The sequence below is a fragment of the Dasypus novemcinctus genome, chromosome 25 (assembly GCF_030445035.2).
Source record: "Dasypus novemcinctus isolate mDasNov1 chromosome 25, mDasNov1.1.hap2, whole genome shotgun sequence".
NCBI classification, from domain to species: Eukaryota; Metazoa; Chordata; class Mammalia; order Cingulata; family Dasypodidae; genus Dasypus; species Dasypus novemcinctus.
The window spans coordinates 48,042,274-48,058,615 of NC_080697.1; the positions used below are offsets into that span (position 1 = coordinate 48,042,274).

General features: G+C 34.2%; 1 protein-coding gene across 3 annotated transcripts in view; it reads left to right on the forward strand.

The window, feature by feature from the left end:
- The window catches only part of DLGAP2 (DLG associated protein 2), a 1,108,217-nt gene that overhangs the window by 151,898 nt on the left and 939,977 nt on the right, over positions 1 to 16,342 (forward strand). For 2 of the 3 annotated variants that reach the window (XM_058287984.2, XM_071211854.1), the window contains exon 2: positions 5,406 to 5,515. The exons of the other annotated variant lie outside the window; for it this stretch is intronic. In XM_058287984.2, coding sequence (XP_058143967.1) covers positions 5,501 to 5,515 — 15 coding nt within the window. In that variant the 5' untranslated portion in view covers positions 5,406 to 5,500. The remainder of the gene's footprint in view (positions 1 to 5,405; positions 5,516 to 16,342) is intronic. 3 annotated transcript variants of the gene reach the window in all.

Consider the following 16,342-nt stretch of genomic DNA (forward strand, 5'->3'; position numbering starts at 1 on the left):
GAGAACTTTACATGAACAATTCACTTGCTCTTCAGACTACTTATGAGTTAAGTCATTTTACACATTAGGAAACAGGCACAGAGAGGTTATGAAATTTAAGTTCTAAAGATATGTTACTAGTAAGGGCTAGTGCCTGGATACAGATTCTTGCTTTAGATCAAATGTTTTTAAACAGTATGTTATTTGGATCACCTATCAAACAGTAGGTAATCATGTGAAAGGACCAATTAGAGATATTGTAAAAATTAGAACCCTTCAATAAAAACTCAGTAGAAAACCACAGATCATACATTGCTGAAGATAAACGTAGTAACCTGGAAGATCAAGAAAATAAATATCCTGATATTGAGCACTAAAAGATAAAGAACATATGAATACAATTAAGGCCTGTAGTGGGTAGATCTAAAAGGCAAAACTATTTGAATAGAAGTTAAAGGAGGAGGTAAATAGAAAGGAGATAAACCAATATTTGATAAAAATGCCTAAGAATGTACTAAAACTCAGGATGAACATTTTAAGATGGAAACATTATACTATCTGCTAAGAAGGAATAAAAATAAAACGGGAGCAGATGAGGCTCAAGCAGTTGAGTGCCTGCTTCCCACATGGGAGGTCCTAGGTTGTGTTCCCAGTGTCTCCTAAAAACAAAAAAGAAATGACAAGTAAGCAAACAAAACTCCCAGGAGCTGATGTAACTCAGGGGTTGAATGCTGGCTTCCATATGAGGCACCAGTTTCAATCCCCCACCCCGGTACCTCAAAAAACAAACAAAACAAACCCATGTCCTGACATATCATTGCAAAACCTCACAAATATAGGGTAAAGATAAAATCCTACAAGATTTAGGGGAGAAAATAGAATTTGCTTGTAGATTGATATTAGCAACAGATGCCTGAAGATATCTATTGAATGTCTTAGATCCTATAACTAGTCTAACTGTTGCTCAATAGGGCAAAATAAAGACATTTTCAGACATACAAGGACTTGGAAAGTCTACTACATAGAGACCACGTTGAAGGAAAAACAGGAAGATATTTTTAAGAATAAGGAAAAATGAATGCAGAAAGGTATTATAAACATATTTATAAGTTTTAAGAAGTATTGATTTTAGAGTAAGTAATGCATTTTTCCTTGTTTTTAGTAAGAAACCATAATTGATATTGCAGACAAAAATATCAGAGCAGACGTTTTATGGGGGACTGTGAACTTGGAGGGAAGTAAGTCGTTAAAGTTCTTCTTTTGTTCAGGAGGCAGTTAGAAATACTGATCAATGATTTTGCTAGAAAAATATAAGTATAATTGCATATTTTAACCTTTTGAGGGAGAAATAAAATGCAGGGTCACTGAAATAGTAAAGGGGTGAAATTCCTTATGGCAGAAAAGTAGGGAAAGTTTACAAGGAGAAACTTGCTTAATTAAAAAACTTGAAATGTAATTATAATATATATGACTAGGTGAAACTCACATTGCAAACAAAGACTCTCAGATTAGATTAAATACAATATTATGTCCAATGCTTTTTTAAAAAGAGATTTATTTTTATTTATTTTCTCTCCCCTCCCCTCCCCTCCCCCCACAGTTGTCTGCTCTCTGTGTCCATTCACTGTGTGTTCTTCTGTGTCTGCTTAAATTCTTGTTAGTGACACCGGGAAACTGTGTCTCTTCTTGTTGTGTCATCTTGCTGTGTCAGCTCTCCATGTGTGTGGTGCCACTCCTGGGCGGGCTGCACTTTTTTGTTGGGGCGGCTCTCCTTATGTGGTGCACTCTTTGCACATGGGGCTCCCCTATGCGGGGAACATCCCTGCGTGGCACGGCACAACTTGCGTGCATCAGCACTGTGCATGAGCCAGCTCACCACACAGGGTTTGAACCCTGGACCTCCCATGTGGTAGGTATACATTCTATTGGTTGAGCTAAATCCACTTCCCCCAATGCTTTTTTGAAGAATATTTTGAAAATGCACTAATAGACAAATGGTAAGATTAATGAAGAAAATAAAGAGAAAATTCAAAGATATACTCCATTAGGAATGAAAAATGTGATAGAATTACATAATAGATAAGGGTAAAGAACCCCAAGATAATAATGTACAGAAATTTTTTATGAAAATATGAAAATTAAGATGAAATGGTTTTCTTCATGAGTATAGATAACAATTGATTCAACAAGAGTTAGAAAACTTGACTGGACCAGTAACCTTGGAAAAATTAAAAATTTTCATAGATCTACCTTTATAGTAGTCACTGGCCCAGATATCTTATAAATAAATTCTGCTCAACCTTCTAGGAAAGGATAATTTTATATTATTTAAACTATTCCAGAACAATAAAAAATAACTCCCTTTTTAATGAATGATTCCAAAACTTGATTGCAAAAGGCTGCAGCAAAAGGCTAATCTCACTTAGGAACATTGATGTAAATTTCTTAAAATATTAGCAAAATGAATCTAGCTCTATGTTAAATATGACCAAGTAGCTTTGTTCCTTACTGCAAGATTATTTCGATAATAGGATATGTATTGTAGTAATGAATAACAGGAGCCTAGGAAAAGACAACAAGACATATTAATAAATGCTTCAAGACTGAATCAATATAGTGTCTATTTTTTATAAAATTCTAAGTAAAAAGAGTTATGCAAGGAACTTCCTTAATGTATATAAGAAAATAATCAGAAACCTAACAACAAACACAGTAGTAATTGGGGAGATACTAAAATATGGAACAAAACATCAATGCCAGAATTATCACTATTATTCCATATTATTCTGAAGTTTCTAGTTAATACATTATATTAGGAAAATACACGAGATATATATTTGAAATCAAGAGACTTATTTTCAGTGGATATAATTATACCAGTATACAGAAATTGTACAACTATACAGAAAATATAAGAGACTATACAAAATCTATTAGGTACTAGGAACATGGAGTATGTAAAAGAGATATAAAATCAGTAAATAAAAGTAATGGCATGGTAGATCGCATTTTCAGAAATAACAAAACCCGTAAAGTACCTTAGGATAAAAGAAGAGTAAAGATTTATAAGGAAAAAACACTATAAAATACTAGGAAAGGTCATAAAACATTACCAACTACTAGGTATGAGGGACACTTAAAAGGCAAAATTCACTATTAAAAATATTAGTTCACTTCTGGTGTATGTTGTTGTGTGTGTGTGTAATTACATAATTTCAAGAGAATCCTGTTTGGAGGGGCACTGAAGTTGGGGGTGGGGTTCGATTAAGAGATAGTGGGAGTTCTATTCTACTAGAGAGAAACGGTTACACTAATGCTACACTAAGCCAACCCATAGAACAAATTTTTGTGGGTGGCATTTTCAAATTAGTGGGAGAAATATGAATTATTTAGTAAATTTCTTGGGGTCATTGTTTATTCATTGGAGAGAAAATTAAGTTAATTTTTACCTCACAATACAATGGAAGAGTTTTAAACATATTAAAGATCTAATTAGAAGTACTTCTAGAGGTGCTAAAAGAAATTTTAGGAGCATACGTTTTTTAGGTTGAAAAATTGGTGGAATCTTTTAAATCACAGAATCCATTAAGGAAGGGAATGACAGATTTTGACACATAAATATTAAACCTTTCTCAGTTGTTGAAAGACAGTATTAATTATAGATTATAATTATAGGTATCTATCCTTAATAGATAATTTATCAATAGATAAAAACAATCTGAAAGAAAACATTTGCAGCCAATAGAATAGACAAATCGTCTGGAGTGTATAGATTCTAAAAATTAAAAATTGGCCCCACAAAGGATTGGGTAACTATGGGAGAGGCAGTTTACGTAGAAATACATTCGGCTAATTAAAATATGAAAAGATCCTCAGACTCCAAGAAAGCAGTGAGATACTTTCATTCTTATTATTTCACATCAGAGGCAAACATGAAAAAGTTTGATAATATATGATAGTGTAAATAGATACAAATACTTTGATAGCACTTTGATTTATAATGTGCATATCCTGGGACCCACTAATTTCAATTCTAGAAATCCATTCTACATAAATTCATTGAGAAGCTTACAAAATGTATGCAGAATTTTTGGTAATTGGGAAAAATTGGAAACATCCTAAATACCCAACAATAAGGGATTTGTGGGGTTAATTGTGATTCTTTAATGGAATAAAACTAAGTAAGTATTTTTATATGTACTGAGATGGAGGAATGTCAATACAGTGAGTGAATAAAGCATTTTAAAGAGCAGTATGCCGACTTTGGAAAATTAGGAGACTGTTACAGTGAATGCCTCAATTTAAATACACAATTTGGATTAGCAGTCACAAAAGATCTGTTAACGTATTACTGCAAACCAGTGGTTGATTTTCAGTTTGTATATTATTTTATAATGTACATTTCTTGAGTGTGTTCATTAAAACAAAAAAAAAATCAGTTGATTTCCTTACCTAATTAAGATTGTATATTTGAAAATAAGTACCTGGCACTTAAAAACCTGTGATCAAATAGATGCTTGGTCGGAGATTTGAGAGACAAAGAAAAATTTTCAGAAGATGATATCTAATATACAGCACTTCTGATCTTCATGGAAATTGTTTTAACATGATCATTGTTGTTAAGGGCTTCATGGGGCATGTAGATGAGCATTTTGTGATCCTGCCATCTCAGTGAGAAAAGCAAGCAGTTGTTAATAAGCAGATCTCCTAACAATGACAACAACAATAAAAACTAATACTCCTATTTCATCTGATTTGTTTTTTGGGGCAAATTATTACAGTATGTGTTGTTATTTTGTCACATGTTCATATACAGTGAGAAAAAGAGGTAAAGATTATTAATAACATCGATTTATCATTTTAAAAGACGACACACTCAACCCTTTCTCGGGTTAGCTCTGTTTTTTTTCTTGGAAATAAAAGTCTTAATCATTAATATTCCTTGATGCTGCTCTGCTGTTTCTTGGAATCTTCTTTTTCTCTGAAATCCCCGTCTGAGTTTACAAATGCTATTTCTATCATCAAATTACATGAAGAACCATAACCACTGATTTGAAGTATGGTTATATCATTTTCTCTTATGTTTAATATTTTGAAGGTATAAAAAATTTATTTCTTGAATTTCAAATTCTGCCTTAGAATCGAAATATTTTTCTTAATGTAGACATACTGTGTATACCTAGTCTATTCTATCCCAGTGTACAGTACTCTTATTCCAAAGTCTTATTAAAAATACTGATGTTATTTTTTATGTATAGTTTCTCTCTATGCCCACCAAGTTCTTGCCATATTGCTCTTCTCAATTTATTTAGTGATTGCTTGGTCTTATTTTTTTAATGGACATTCCATATGTTTTTTTCCCATGGGGAAGGTTGTTTACCCTTTTTTATCATGTTTTCCCCATTTCTATCCATTCCTCATCATAGGCTTTCCCACCATCTGAGGCACGGCCATAAGCACTGCTCGGTTTCACCCCACAGCTGCTGGTGAATGCCCTCCACCTGCACCCAGCTCAGCCATAATGGGGACAGCTCAGGTACTGTGTAATCTCCCTATTCCTTCCTTCCTTCCTTCATTTGTTCATTCATGCCATCATTTATCAAACATTTGTTTACTGCTGACTGTGACTGAGGCACTCTGCCACAACTGAGGGGTACAGAGATGGTATAGATTGAGTTTGTTCACCAGCGGAGCTGCAGGCTAACTGGGTTCAAAAGCTAGTTAACCACCAGTTGTAATGCAGTGTGGGTAAGTATTCTAATGGATGTAAGTACAGAATGTGATGAAAACCTCTTGCATCTTCACATGAATATTTTTGTTTCAAATATGGAGATATTCAGGAAAGTCTCTTAATAGAATGAGGTCTAAATTATGGTGTTGGCTATTTCATGTTGTGTGTGTTATTAAATTTTGTGTGCTTAGAGAAGTAAATCTGGGTACCAAATATGTCGATGATGACCATGAATTAAATCAGAATTTCCAACCAAATAAATCAGATAATGGAGCTTTTATAATGGTGGTCTGATTTATTTTATGGTGGTTTTCAGAGTGCTGTCACTTGTAAACCGGTGGTGGTGGTTCCGTTTTAGTGTAGAGGAAAGAATAGAAGCACAAATTCACATTAAAAAGTGGTGGAAAAGAGCACATGCCCTCCAGATGACATGGCTATTTCTCTATCCATTACTAAAGTACATGATTACCGGCATGCATTTTTAGGACATTTGCAAAAAGCCACAGCCATCTTCACTTGTCTACAAAACCTAGTAGCATATTTGAGAGCAGGATTATAACCTTTGCCTCCCCCTCATTTCCAGTGAGTACATAAACTAATCAGCAGAGCAGTGCTACAGTCTGTCACCTGGCTGCCCATCTACCTATGCTCTTCTTTCATCCTTATATTGCCTACTAACAGTAGCTCCTCTTAGAAGAGGAAAACACACTATCACTCTAGAAAATGAAAACACACTTTCCTTTATCCAAAAAGGGGAATCTGTATATCTCATTAATTACATATTAATTACATCATTTAATTCCTAGTTAGTGTTTTTGGGTGATGTTCCTTCTTCCTCTAGTTGAGCACATCCCACCTTGATAACTTATATATTAAATGGTAGATATAAATGGAACCAATATGCTCTAAGTGAAATTAGGTTACATTTCAGTTTGGCTTTCCTATATAAGTATATACATGACACAGCAAAGAAAAATTATGGATAGCTTATAAAATATAGTGCTAGCTTCTGCAGCTGACCATGTATTTGGTCTTCATGACTTCCTGTCTTTACTACCTAGTCTATGTTCCATTTGCTCTAGCCAGCAGCTCAGCTAGTCTGGAATTTGCTTTGTGGATAAAGATGACTGGTGAATACTTCATTCCTCAGAGATCTGAGCTTTTGGTGTTTATGCCTCTGTGGATTTGTTACATTCTTCCATGATCTTTTATCCGCAGATTTGGTAGTACTAGGAGGCATTTTGGAGGATCCCCTGGTTCTAGAGACTTTGCCCTCATTTCTGCAGGAACTCTATTACACCCTAATAATGTGGATCAATCTCACTAACTTTCTTTTATGCATTTTTGGTCCAGTGACATTAAGAACTCAACTTCCATTTAAACTTTTCAAAGTGCAATATACCAGAACTTCCCAGTTTCTCGACTGAATAACAATGAAACCATTGTTTCATTCCCCAGTGGACCATTCCTCTTTCTATATCATGACGTCTATACAGCATAGCTTCATAGTTGTGGAGACAGGAAGCAAAAATTTTGAGAGCCACACCAGCTTCTACTGGTTGGTTCCTTGATCCCCATGTATTGTGGCAATATGAGAAAAAGTGCTGTGTATTGGTTTCTGATCCAGAACAGAGTTTATATTCTGTGGGAACAGGCTTCCTAGAACAACTTCTAGAACCCCACTGCAAACCTGGTCTAATGAGGTAGCTACTACTGCTATCACTGCTCTCAAAATGACCCAGGAATTATCCAAGGAGGAACACTCTCCTGCTACCTCCTATGCTCTCAAAATGGGTACCCAGCACAGAGCCTCTTTCCCTATACTGGCAGAGCCACATTATATGCCTATATATTAGCCACATGTAATGCTGGAAAATGTTACTTTTTTAGTGTCTACTTTTGGATGGTATAGCTTTGTGGAAATCCATAAAAATATAGGGATAATGTTTAACAGGTTTTCGGTAACCACTGTTAACATTTCAGGGCAGGTAATTCTTTGTTCTGGGGAGGTATCCTCAGTATGTTGGGATGTTTAGCTGCGCTTACAAGGTGTCAGGAGGACCCCTGCCCCCACCTGTGAAAACCAGAAAAGTTTCCTACATTTCCAGATGTTCCCTAGGGCAAAATCATGTCCTCCTTTATCCCACTGAGAAGCTCTGGGAATTTTTTAATTCATTGAAAAAATCTTGTTAATCATTTTCCCTTTTGTTATTGGTAGAATCTGTAATGATGTCATATCTCTCGTTCTGGATAATTAATTTGTTTCTTCTCTCATTTTTTCCCCTGGTTAGCCTGAATACCTCTGGGATATTCTTTCCCCCCTCTTATTATTTATATTACTTTTTCTTCTCTCCACTCCCTCTGTATTTATAGAACCTGGTAGAAAGAAGTTGTATTTATGGGTTTATTTTCTATATCTTTTAATTTTCTTTCATTCTCCCTTTCTTTTTGCTTTTTGCACAGTGCCCGCAGAGAATTTCTTTCCTTGATATTTTCTTTCTTTAGCTGTGTCTATTCTGGCATGTCAGTCTGTTTATTTATTTATTTGTTTGTTTGTTTGCCTAACAAATATATTTTAAATTTTCTCAGCCTTTATTTTTCCAGTGATGCTTTTAATTTTTCTTTTAAAAATATCTTATTTGCTCTGTGGGTTTTCATTCTGAGAACTATGTTCTTTTGACACATTTTATAATATCTTTCATGTTATTGGGTTTCTTTAAATATTTATTTGTAGCTGTGTGCTTGTATTTGTATCTACTATTTTCTGTTTGTTTGGGTAAGCATTTCTGCATATCCAGAGGTAAAGGGAGGGAAATTAGATGTGCTGCTAGGCGGAATTCAGCAGAAGCTCTCCTTCTGGATTTGGGATCATCCTGTTTCCCCCATCTCCCATCTCCTTGTATGTGTCCATTTCTGCTGCTTCAGTGCTTCCATCTTCCCCAGGTGTGTTCCCACCTTTTCTAACGGCTGTCTTCTGTACAGGTTTCAGGGCTTTGTGTAGTTCCCTGTGACTCGGATTCCTTGTATCTTCTTTTAGCAATTCCTTAATGATTTTGTTTTATAGATGGCATGTTCTTATATTTCAGCTAGGTTTGGGTTTCCTTTTTTATCTGTGTGATTTGGGAAGAGAGAGAGTCTAATGTGTATCCTCATTTTACCATCTTCTTCCAATCTCTCTTACACTTTTTCTACTTTGTTTCGTTAGAAGGGAGGTGTGCCAGATCCAGGATGTAGAGGGCCTTATACCAGATTTCTCAGGCTAGGTCTTGTTTCCTGTTTTATCTCAAATGGGGAGAGGTTTTGCCCTTAGGGGACATTTGACAGTGTTTGTAGATAAGTTTCACTCTAACAACTGCAGGGGAAAGGGCATCACCGGCACCTAGTCTGGAGAGGGCAGGAATGCTGCCAAACATCCTGTACCGTATTGGATAGCTCCCATCAATGAAGAATTTCCTAGGCAAAAATGCAAAAGTGGCAAGGTTGAGAAAGAAACCCTGTTCCATTTTCACAATTTGATGTCTAATACTTTTGTGTTTCCCAGTGTCTGAGTAACAGAGATAAGAAGATAATATAAACTTGACAGAGAATTGTTTCTCCTCAATCTGAGGATTTTATTTGGGGCCTCTTAGGAAATTTAATGATAGCAGATTTGCATGCAAATTCATTCGGTTGACCATATTTACAATATGTATTTGGACTTTTAGAGAAAAAGATAAAATGTCTAAGTTTGAAATACAACCTATGAAAACTATTTAAATGGTTCCTATTTCATTGAGATAATGGTGCATGCAGTGTAATTGCAGGCACAATCCTCATTTGATAATTATCAGTATTGCAAGCCTCATGTTGAATTTAAGACAGTATTTTCACTTGTTTTATGCTTTGCTTAAGCAAGCATAAGAACAGACTGCATTGTGGTATTTTGTCTCATGTAAATGAGAGAAATTATAGAAAGAATTCTTAGCTTTGGTTCCAGGTCAAGCCACAATAATTCTGAATGCAAAAGAAAATTTATTTCCCTCAAGGTAACTATGAATAGATCTATGTTGCCTCAGAAACAAAGAGTATGTAGAAAGAGAAATTAACTAGAATCCAGTTATTATCCTAAATGTCTACATGTAATAGTTTCACACTTCAAGAAATAGCTATATATTAAAACACATTATTATTCAGTTTTATTGTACAAAGGATTATTGGTTTTTAGTTAGGGTTTTGAAATGCCCTCTGAATTTTAAAATTGAGTTTAATTCTGACAACCCTAAATTTATTCCTTATTAAACCCATGAGTCCAATTTGTTTTCATTGTTTACTCAAGTAGGAAGTATCCATTGTGCTTTCCTCCATTCCTTCCTGATTAATAAGAAAACTCTGACAGCTCTAGTCTTGCTGTTGTTTTGGTAGAGTCCAGTTTCCAATGGTTACAAAAGAAATTGGAGACCGAATGCATATAAAAGCCTTGCATTTGCTTGGCATTTAGAAACACAAGGGCTAATCCAGCTTCATCAATAACTTGATACTTGCGCTTGGTAAAATTTTGTTCATGTATGTGTCTCATTTCCATCATCTATAAAAGTGAGGAGCTTAGACTCTTAAGTCCCAACATCTTTTCGCACCATCTTTTCATTTCTCAAGGTAAGATCATATTTACCATATTAAAAGGACAAATGGGTATGAGTTGCCCATCACTTTTATAAAAAAATAATTCTACCTTAGTTCAGTTAGTAAGGAAGTAAACTTATATTAAATATAAAGCATGCAAATTATTTGTGCAAGTACCTTCTACCTAACAAATTCAGAGTTTTACTTGTAGAAATTATAAAATCTGTAATTCTAAGTTGTTTTAAATTATATGTCTCATCTTTTTTAAAACTATGTATACAATATGTTTTATCATAGAAAAATTAGAGTAAAATAGAAGAAAAATTCAGAGATGATCATTGTTGACATTTTGGGTTATTTTCCATATTTTCTATGTCCTTACTTATATATGAGCTCATAATTCATATTAATAAAATAGGATGGATGCATTTTACCTATTGTTTCAATAACATGTATTTTAACAAATTTAACAGTATCTTTTGGCAGTTCTCTGTATCAATAAAAATATTTAAATTTATTTAAAACTATGGTGTATCCTATTATATAGTCATGCCTGAGTTTATATAATCAATTTCTCATTGTTCAACAATGATGTCCAGTTCTCTGAAATTATAAATAATGCTTAGATGAATTACCTCTACTCAGTTATTTATTTCCTTACAATAAATATTTGGACCCAAAATGCTGTGTCTAAGGTATGAAGATTTTTAAGATTTTTAATGAATACTTCAATATGGTTTTCCAGAGATTTGTACCCATTTTCCCTCCTTAATACTGAAAGTTTATGTCTCATTGCATGTTTCCCAACATTTTCCTTTAAATTCTTTTTATAATTACTGGTTTGGCAGATGATATGTCATTGATAATTTCATTTACTTAAGTTGCTAGTGCTGTTCAATATGTATTTTCTTCCCGGCCCCCCCCCCCCACCTTTTTGTTATATGAATTGCATGTTTGGGTCTTTTTACACATTTCACTATTATTAGGACATTCATTTTTCTTACAGTTTTGAAATAAAAACAATAATAATATTAACTCTTTTTCATGTATTATGATCCAAATATTTTTTGTTTCTCAGCTTGCCATTTGAGTTTCAACTCTTTAATTCTTTTATATGTGAGAAGTAATTTGTCACAAAGTCATCTTTATAAACCCTTTTTTATGGGTTCATAAATATGGTGTCATGATTTGAAAGTCTTTGTTTTCCCAAAGATTGTAAAAACGTTCATCTGTATTTTACTTTAACATTTTCTGGTTCATTTTTTTACATTCCTGTCTCGTCCATCTGGATTTATTTGGTGTGTGTGTGTGTGTGTGTATAATAAAAGCTCTACTTACTTCCACCACCAATTGGTTAAACAGTTGTTGTAATGGTGTTATTGAACTTTCTAATATTGAATTATCTTTATATTTTGGGAAAATGCTGATTGGCATTATTGTATAATTTGTACTCTTCTATCACTCTACTTTCCATTGATTGTTTTGGTTTTTTTTTTGCTAACATTTATGTTAAGGCTTCTTATTTTTCTTTTCTTTTTGACGTGCCTGTCGCTGTTATAAAACTATTGTATTGGTGTAAAAATGTAAGCTATGATATACTCAAAGTCTTTAATGTCTTCTAAAAGCAAGTAGTGTTGGGCTTTTGGTAAAAGCATAACAATGAAAGCACAGTGTATGATCATCTAGGTTCAAAGAACTGACTTGGAGTGGATAAACTATAGGTAAAGCTTTCCCTTTCCTTAAGTCACTTCTTTGTAGGGAAATGACGCAAAGGGCACCTTGTTCACTCTTATTTTGTACATTTCCTCATAATCTGAATTTCAACTTTATAGAGACACAATTACAAACCAACTAAGTATCTTTGACAGACACCATATTGGTCCAGTAAGCAGGATTGGGATAGGACAGGGGACAGAGTTTGTTTGCTAATGCTGCTGCTTCTTTTTTGGGAGAGGGACACAGATATGAAATTTATTTTTGCTTAATAAACACATTCTTCTAAGACAGAAAAGATAAAAACTATCAACAGGACATTTCTAGAATTACAAAATAGGATAACTCTCTGAATCTAGACCAATTCCTCCACTAATTGTGCAAATGAGAAACAGGAGTTTCTAAAAACCAGTGAAATATTAATTTTACCTTAAGGAAACTTTCAGTGAAACCTAAGGTCTTTGAAAGTGTTCTGTTACCTATATTCAAATATATATTCACAATTCCTATTTATTCAAACAGATCTCAAAGAAGCTCTACTGAAATATATTTTGTTGGACTGGTTTGAATTAAAATAAAGGAAGTATTATATCTGAAAGTGACAAACTATTAAAATATGTAGTTCAAAATTTTTATTCTAAAAGGTTTCCATTGCCAATAAGACCAAAAAGATTGATTTCATTGTATTCTAGAAACAATTAGATTGCTAGAATAACAAATTTTCTAAAACACTAGTGTATAAAATATAAATTCTACATGGAAAGATTCCATCCAATTAGGTAATTTCAGAGAATGCTGTAGCATTCAAAATTTAGTAAGCAACAACTTTGAAACAATGGATAGGTTATGTAATCCTTAAGCTTTCTTTGTCAGATTACAAATAATTTTATATTAAATAACAAACATTTGCTAAATCCACATTGGAAAAAACTGTTTATCTTGACATGAGGCAGAAATTTGGTTACTATAAAATCTTGAAACAAAATCAGCAATACTTATTACCATGAAATCTCTACCATTAGAAAAATCAGAATTACTATTTAAATAAAAATCCCTTATCCAGAAAATCCCTTGCAACTATTTATATTTTGGAATTAAAAATTTTTTGAATTTTATAAAGTTAAATGTGCCTGTTTATTATGGAAATATAGTACATATAATATAGAAATCTGCAGGGTCTACAGCAGTGCTCAAAATTTAAACATAGTGTTAGTTCTTTTATAAAACATAAAAATATTCAGTTCCCATTAGGTTTTACTAAGAAGAAATGAGTCAATAAGGTTTTGGTTTCAAATAATCATTTAAAAACATGTACTTGCTACAGCTATATGGTTCTCAGAATTGCAGATAAGGAATAGTGAACCTTGTGTTAATGTATACTTTATAAACAATAAATTATGTCTTAATTTTTAAAACCTTGGGATACACCTGAACATATTAAAGCAGAACATGTAACCCTTCTCAAACATTATCATGAAATTATTCAAAACTCAATTGTTTGTTAATATCAAGTAGCAAACAAAGAATGTCAAAACAGCATCACTTCTTTGTTTTCTTTTTAAACAAGGAATGAGATATTACCATGTCTATCAGGATGACTTTGGTTCCAAGGGAAAGAAAACCATCCAAAAGTCTTAAACATAAAATAAATGTATTGCCTACCATAAATAAAATATTCAGCAATTATATGTGGGTTTCAGAAAAAAATTGGATCATTCACATTTTTCTGCAGTTCTGTCAACTGTATTAGCCTCTGTATGTCAGTCTGGCCTCAAACTCGTTTAAAGTAGGAAAGATTCCAGTGACTAAATATCCAGCACACTATAATATTCTTGGCCTCATTCATTTTTGTTGTTGTTGTTACTTTTTAAAATTTTATTTTGTACATTTAATAATTGAAAATATAAACAATAATTACATAAAAATAAAACAGTTGAATAAAAACATACATTTCTCTATTAAATGTACTGGATACATACAAACTTTTTTTTAACTCAATATGTTACACAATACATTTGGTTCATAGTAATGCAATCACACAGTATTTGTCCTTTTGTTTCTGGCTTGCTTCACTCAACATAAATCCTTCCGATTCATCCATGTTGTCATATGCTTTATGACTTCATTTCTTTTTACCACTGCATAATGTTCCATCATGTGAATACACCACAGTTTTTCCATTCAATGGTTGATGGACACCTGGGTTGTTTCTGACTTTTGGCAATCGTGAATAATTCTGCTATGAACATCAGTGTGCAGATGTCTGTTCATGTCACTGCTCTCAGTTCTTCTGGGTATATATCCAGTAGTGGTACTGCAGGGTCACTTGGCAAGTCTATATTCAACTTCTTTAGGAACTGCCAAACGATCCTCCATGGTGGCTGTATCATTCTGCATTCCCTCCAACAGTGAATAAGTGTTCCTGTCTCTCCACATCCTCTCCAACGCTTGTAGTTCTCTGTCTTTTTAATAGTGGCCATTCTGATAGATGTGAAATGATATCTCATTGTAGTTTTGTTTTGCATTTCCCTAATTATTAGTGATGTTGAGCATTTCTTCATGTGTTTTTTTGCCATTTGTATTTCTTCTTGGGACAAATGTCTATTCAAGTCTTTTGCCCTTTTTTTAACTGGGTTTTTTGTCTTTTTATTGTTGAGTTGTAACATCTCTTTATATGTCCTGGATATTAAACCCTTATTGGACGTGTGATTTCCAAATATTTTCTCCCATTAAGTTGGCTGTCTTTTCACCCTTTTGACAAAGTCCTGTGAGATGCGAAAGTGTTTAATTTTGAGGAGGTTCCATTTATCTATTTTTTCTTTTGTTGTGTATGTGCTTTGGGTGTAAGGTATAAGGAACCACTGCTCCCACAAGATGTTTTCCTAAATTTTATGGTCCTGGCTTTTATGTTTAGGTCTTTGATCCATTTTGAGTTAATTCTTTTATAGGAAGTGAGATAGGGGTCTTCTTTCATTCTTTCGGTTACAGATATCTAGTTCTTCCAGCACCATTTGTTGAAGAGACCATATAGGTGAGGGCTTATTTCTAATCAATGGGCTTCTACTAATCAATGTGTCTATCTTTATGACAGTACCATGCTGTTTTAACCATTGTAGCTTTGTAATATATTTCAAGGTCAGGCAGTGAAATTCCTCCCATGTTGCTCTTCTTTTTTTTACAATGCTTTTGGCTATTTGGGTGCACTTTCCCTTCCAAATGCATTTGGAAATTGCATTTTCTAAGTCTGTAAAGTGGGCTTTGGAATTTTGATTGGTATTGCATGAATCAATAAATTAATTTGGGTAGGATTGACATCTTCACGATACTTTTTCTTCCAATCCATGAACACAGAATGTCTTTCCACTTGTTTAGGTCTTCTAAATTTTCTCTTAGCATTGTATTATAGTTTTCTGCATATAGGTCCTGTACTTCTTTGGTTAAATTAATTCCCAGTTATTTGTGCCTTTTTGCTGCTATTGTAAATGGCATTTTCCCCCTGATTTCCTGCTCAGATTGTTCTGTACTAGTGTACAAAAACATGACTGATTTTTCTGTGTTCATCTTTTTTTTTTAAAGATTTATTTTTATTTATTTAATTCCCCTCCCCTCCCCGGGTTGTCTGTTTTCTGTGTCTTTTTGCTGCGTCTTGTTTCTCTGTCCGCTTCTGTTGTCGTCAGCGGCACGGGAAGTGTGGGCGGCGCCATTCCTTGGCAGGCTGCTCCCTCCTTCACGCTGGGCGGCTCTCCTCATGGGTGCACTCCTTGCGCGTGGGGGCTCCCCTACGCGGGGGACACCCCTGTGTAGCATGGCACTCCCTGCGCGCATCAGCACTGCGCATGGGCCAGCTCCACACAGGTCAAGGAGGCCCGGAGTTTGAACCGCGGACCTCCCATGTGGTAGACGGACGCCCTAACCACTGGGCCAAAATCCGTTTCCCTGTGTTCATCTTTTATCTTGCCACTTTGCTGAACTCATTTGTTAGCTCAAGTAGCTTTTCAGAATTTTGTAAATACAGGATCATGTCATCCACAAACGGAGTTTTATTTCCTCTTTTTCTATTTGGATGCCTTTAAATTTTTTTTTTTTTTTCTCGTCTAATTGCCCTAGCTAGAACTTCTGGTACAATATTGAATAACATTTGTGACAGTGGGCATCTTGACTTGTTCCCAATCTTAGAGGGAAAGCGTTCGGCATTTCCCCATTGCATATGATGTTGGCTTTGGGTTTTTCATCTATGTCTTTTATCATATTGAAGAATTTTCCTTCTATTCCTATCTTTTGTTTTAACTTGCAGTTCTATTGTTGTGATTCCCCTCCTTT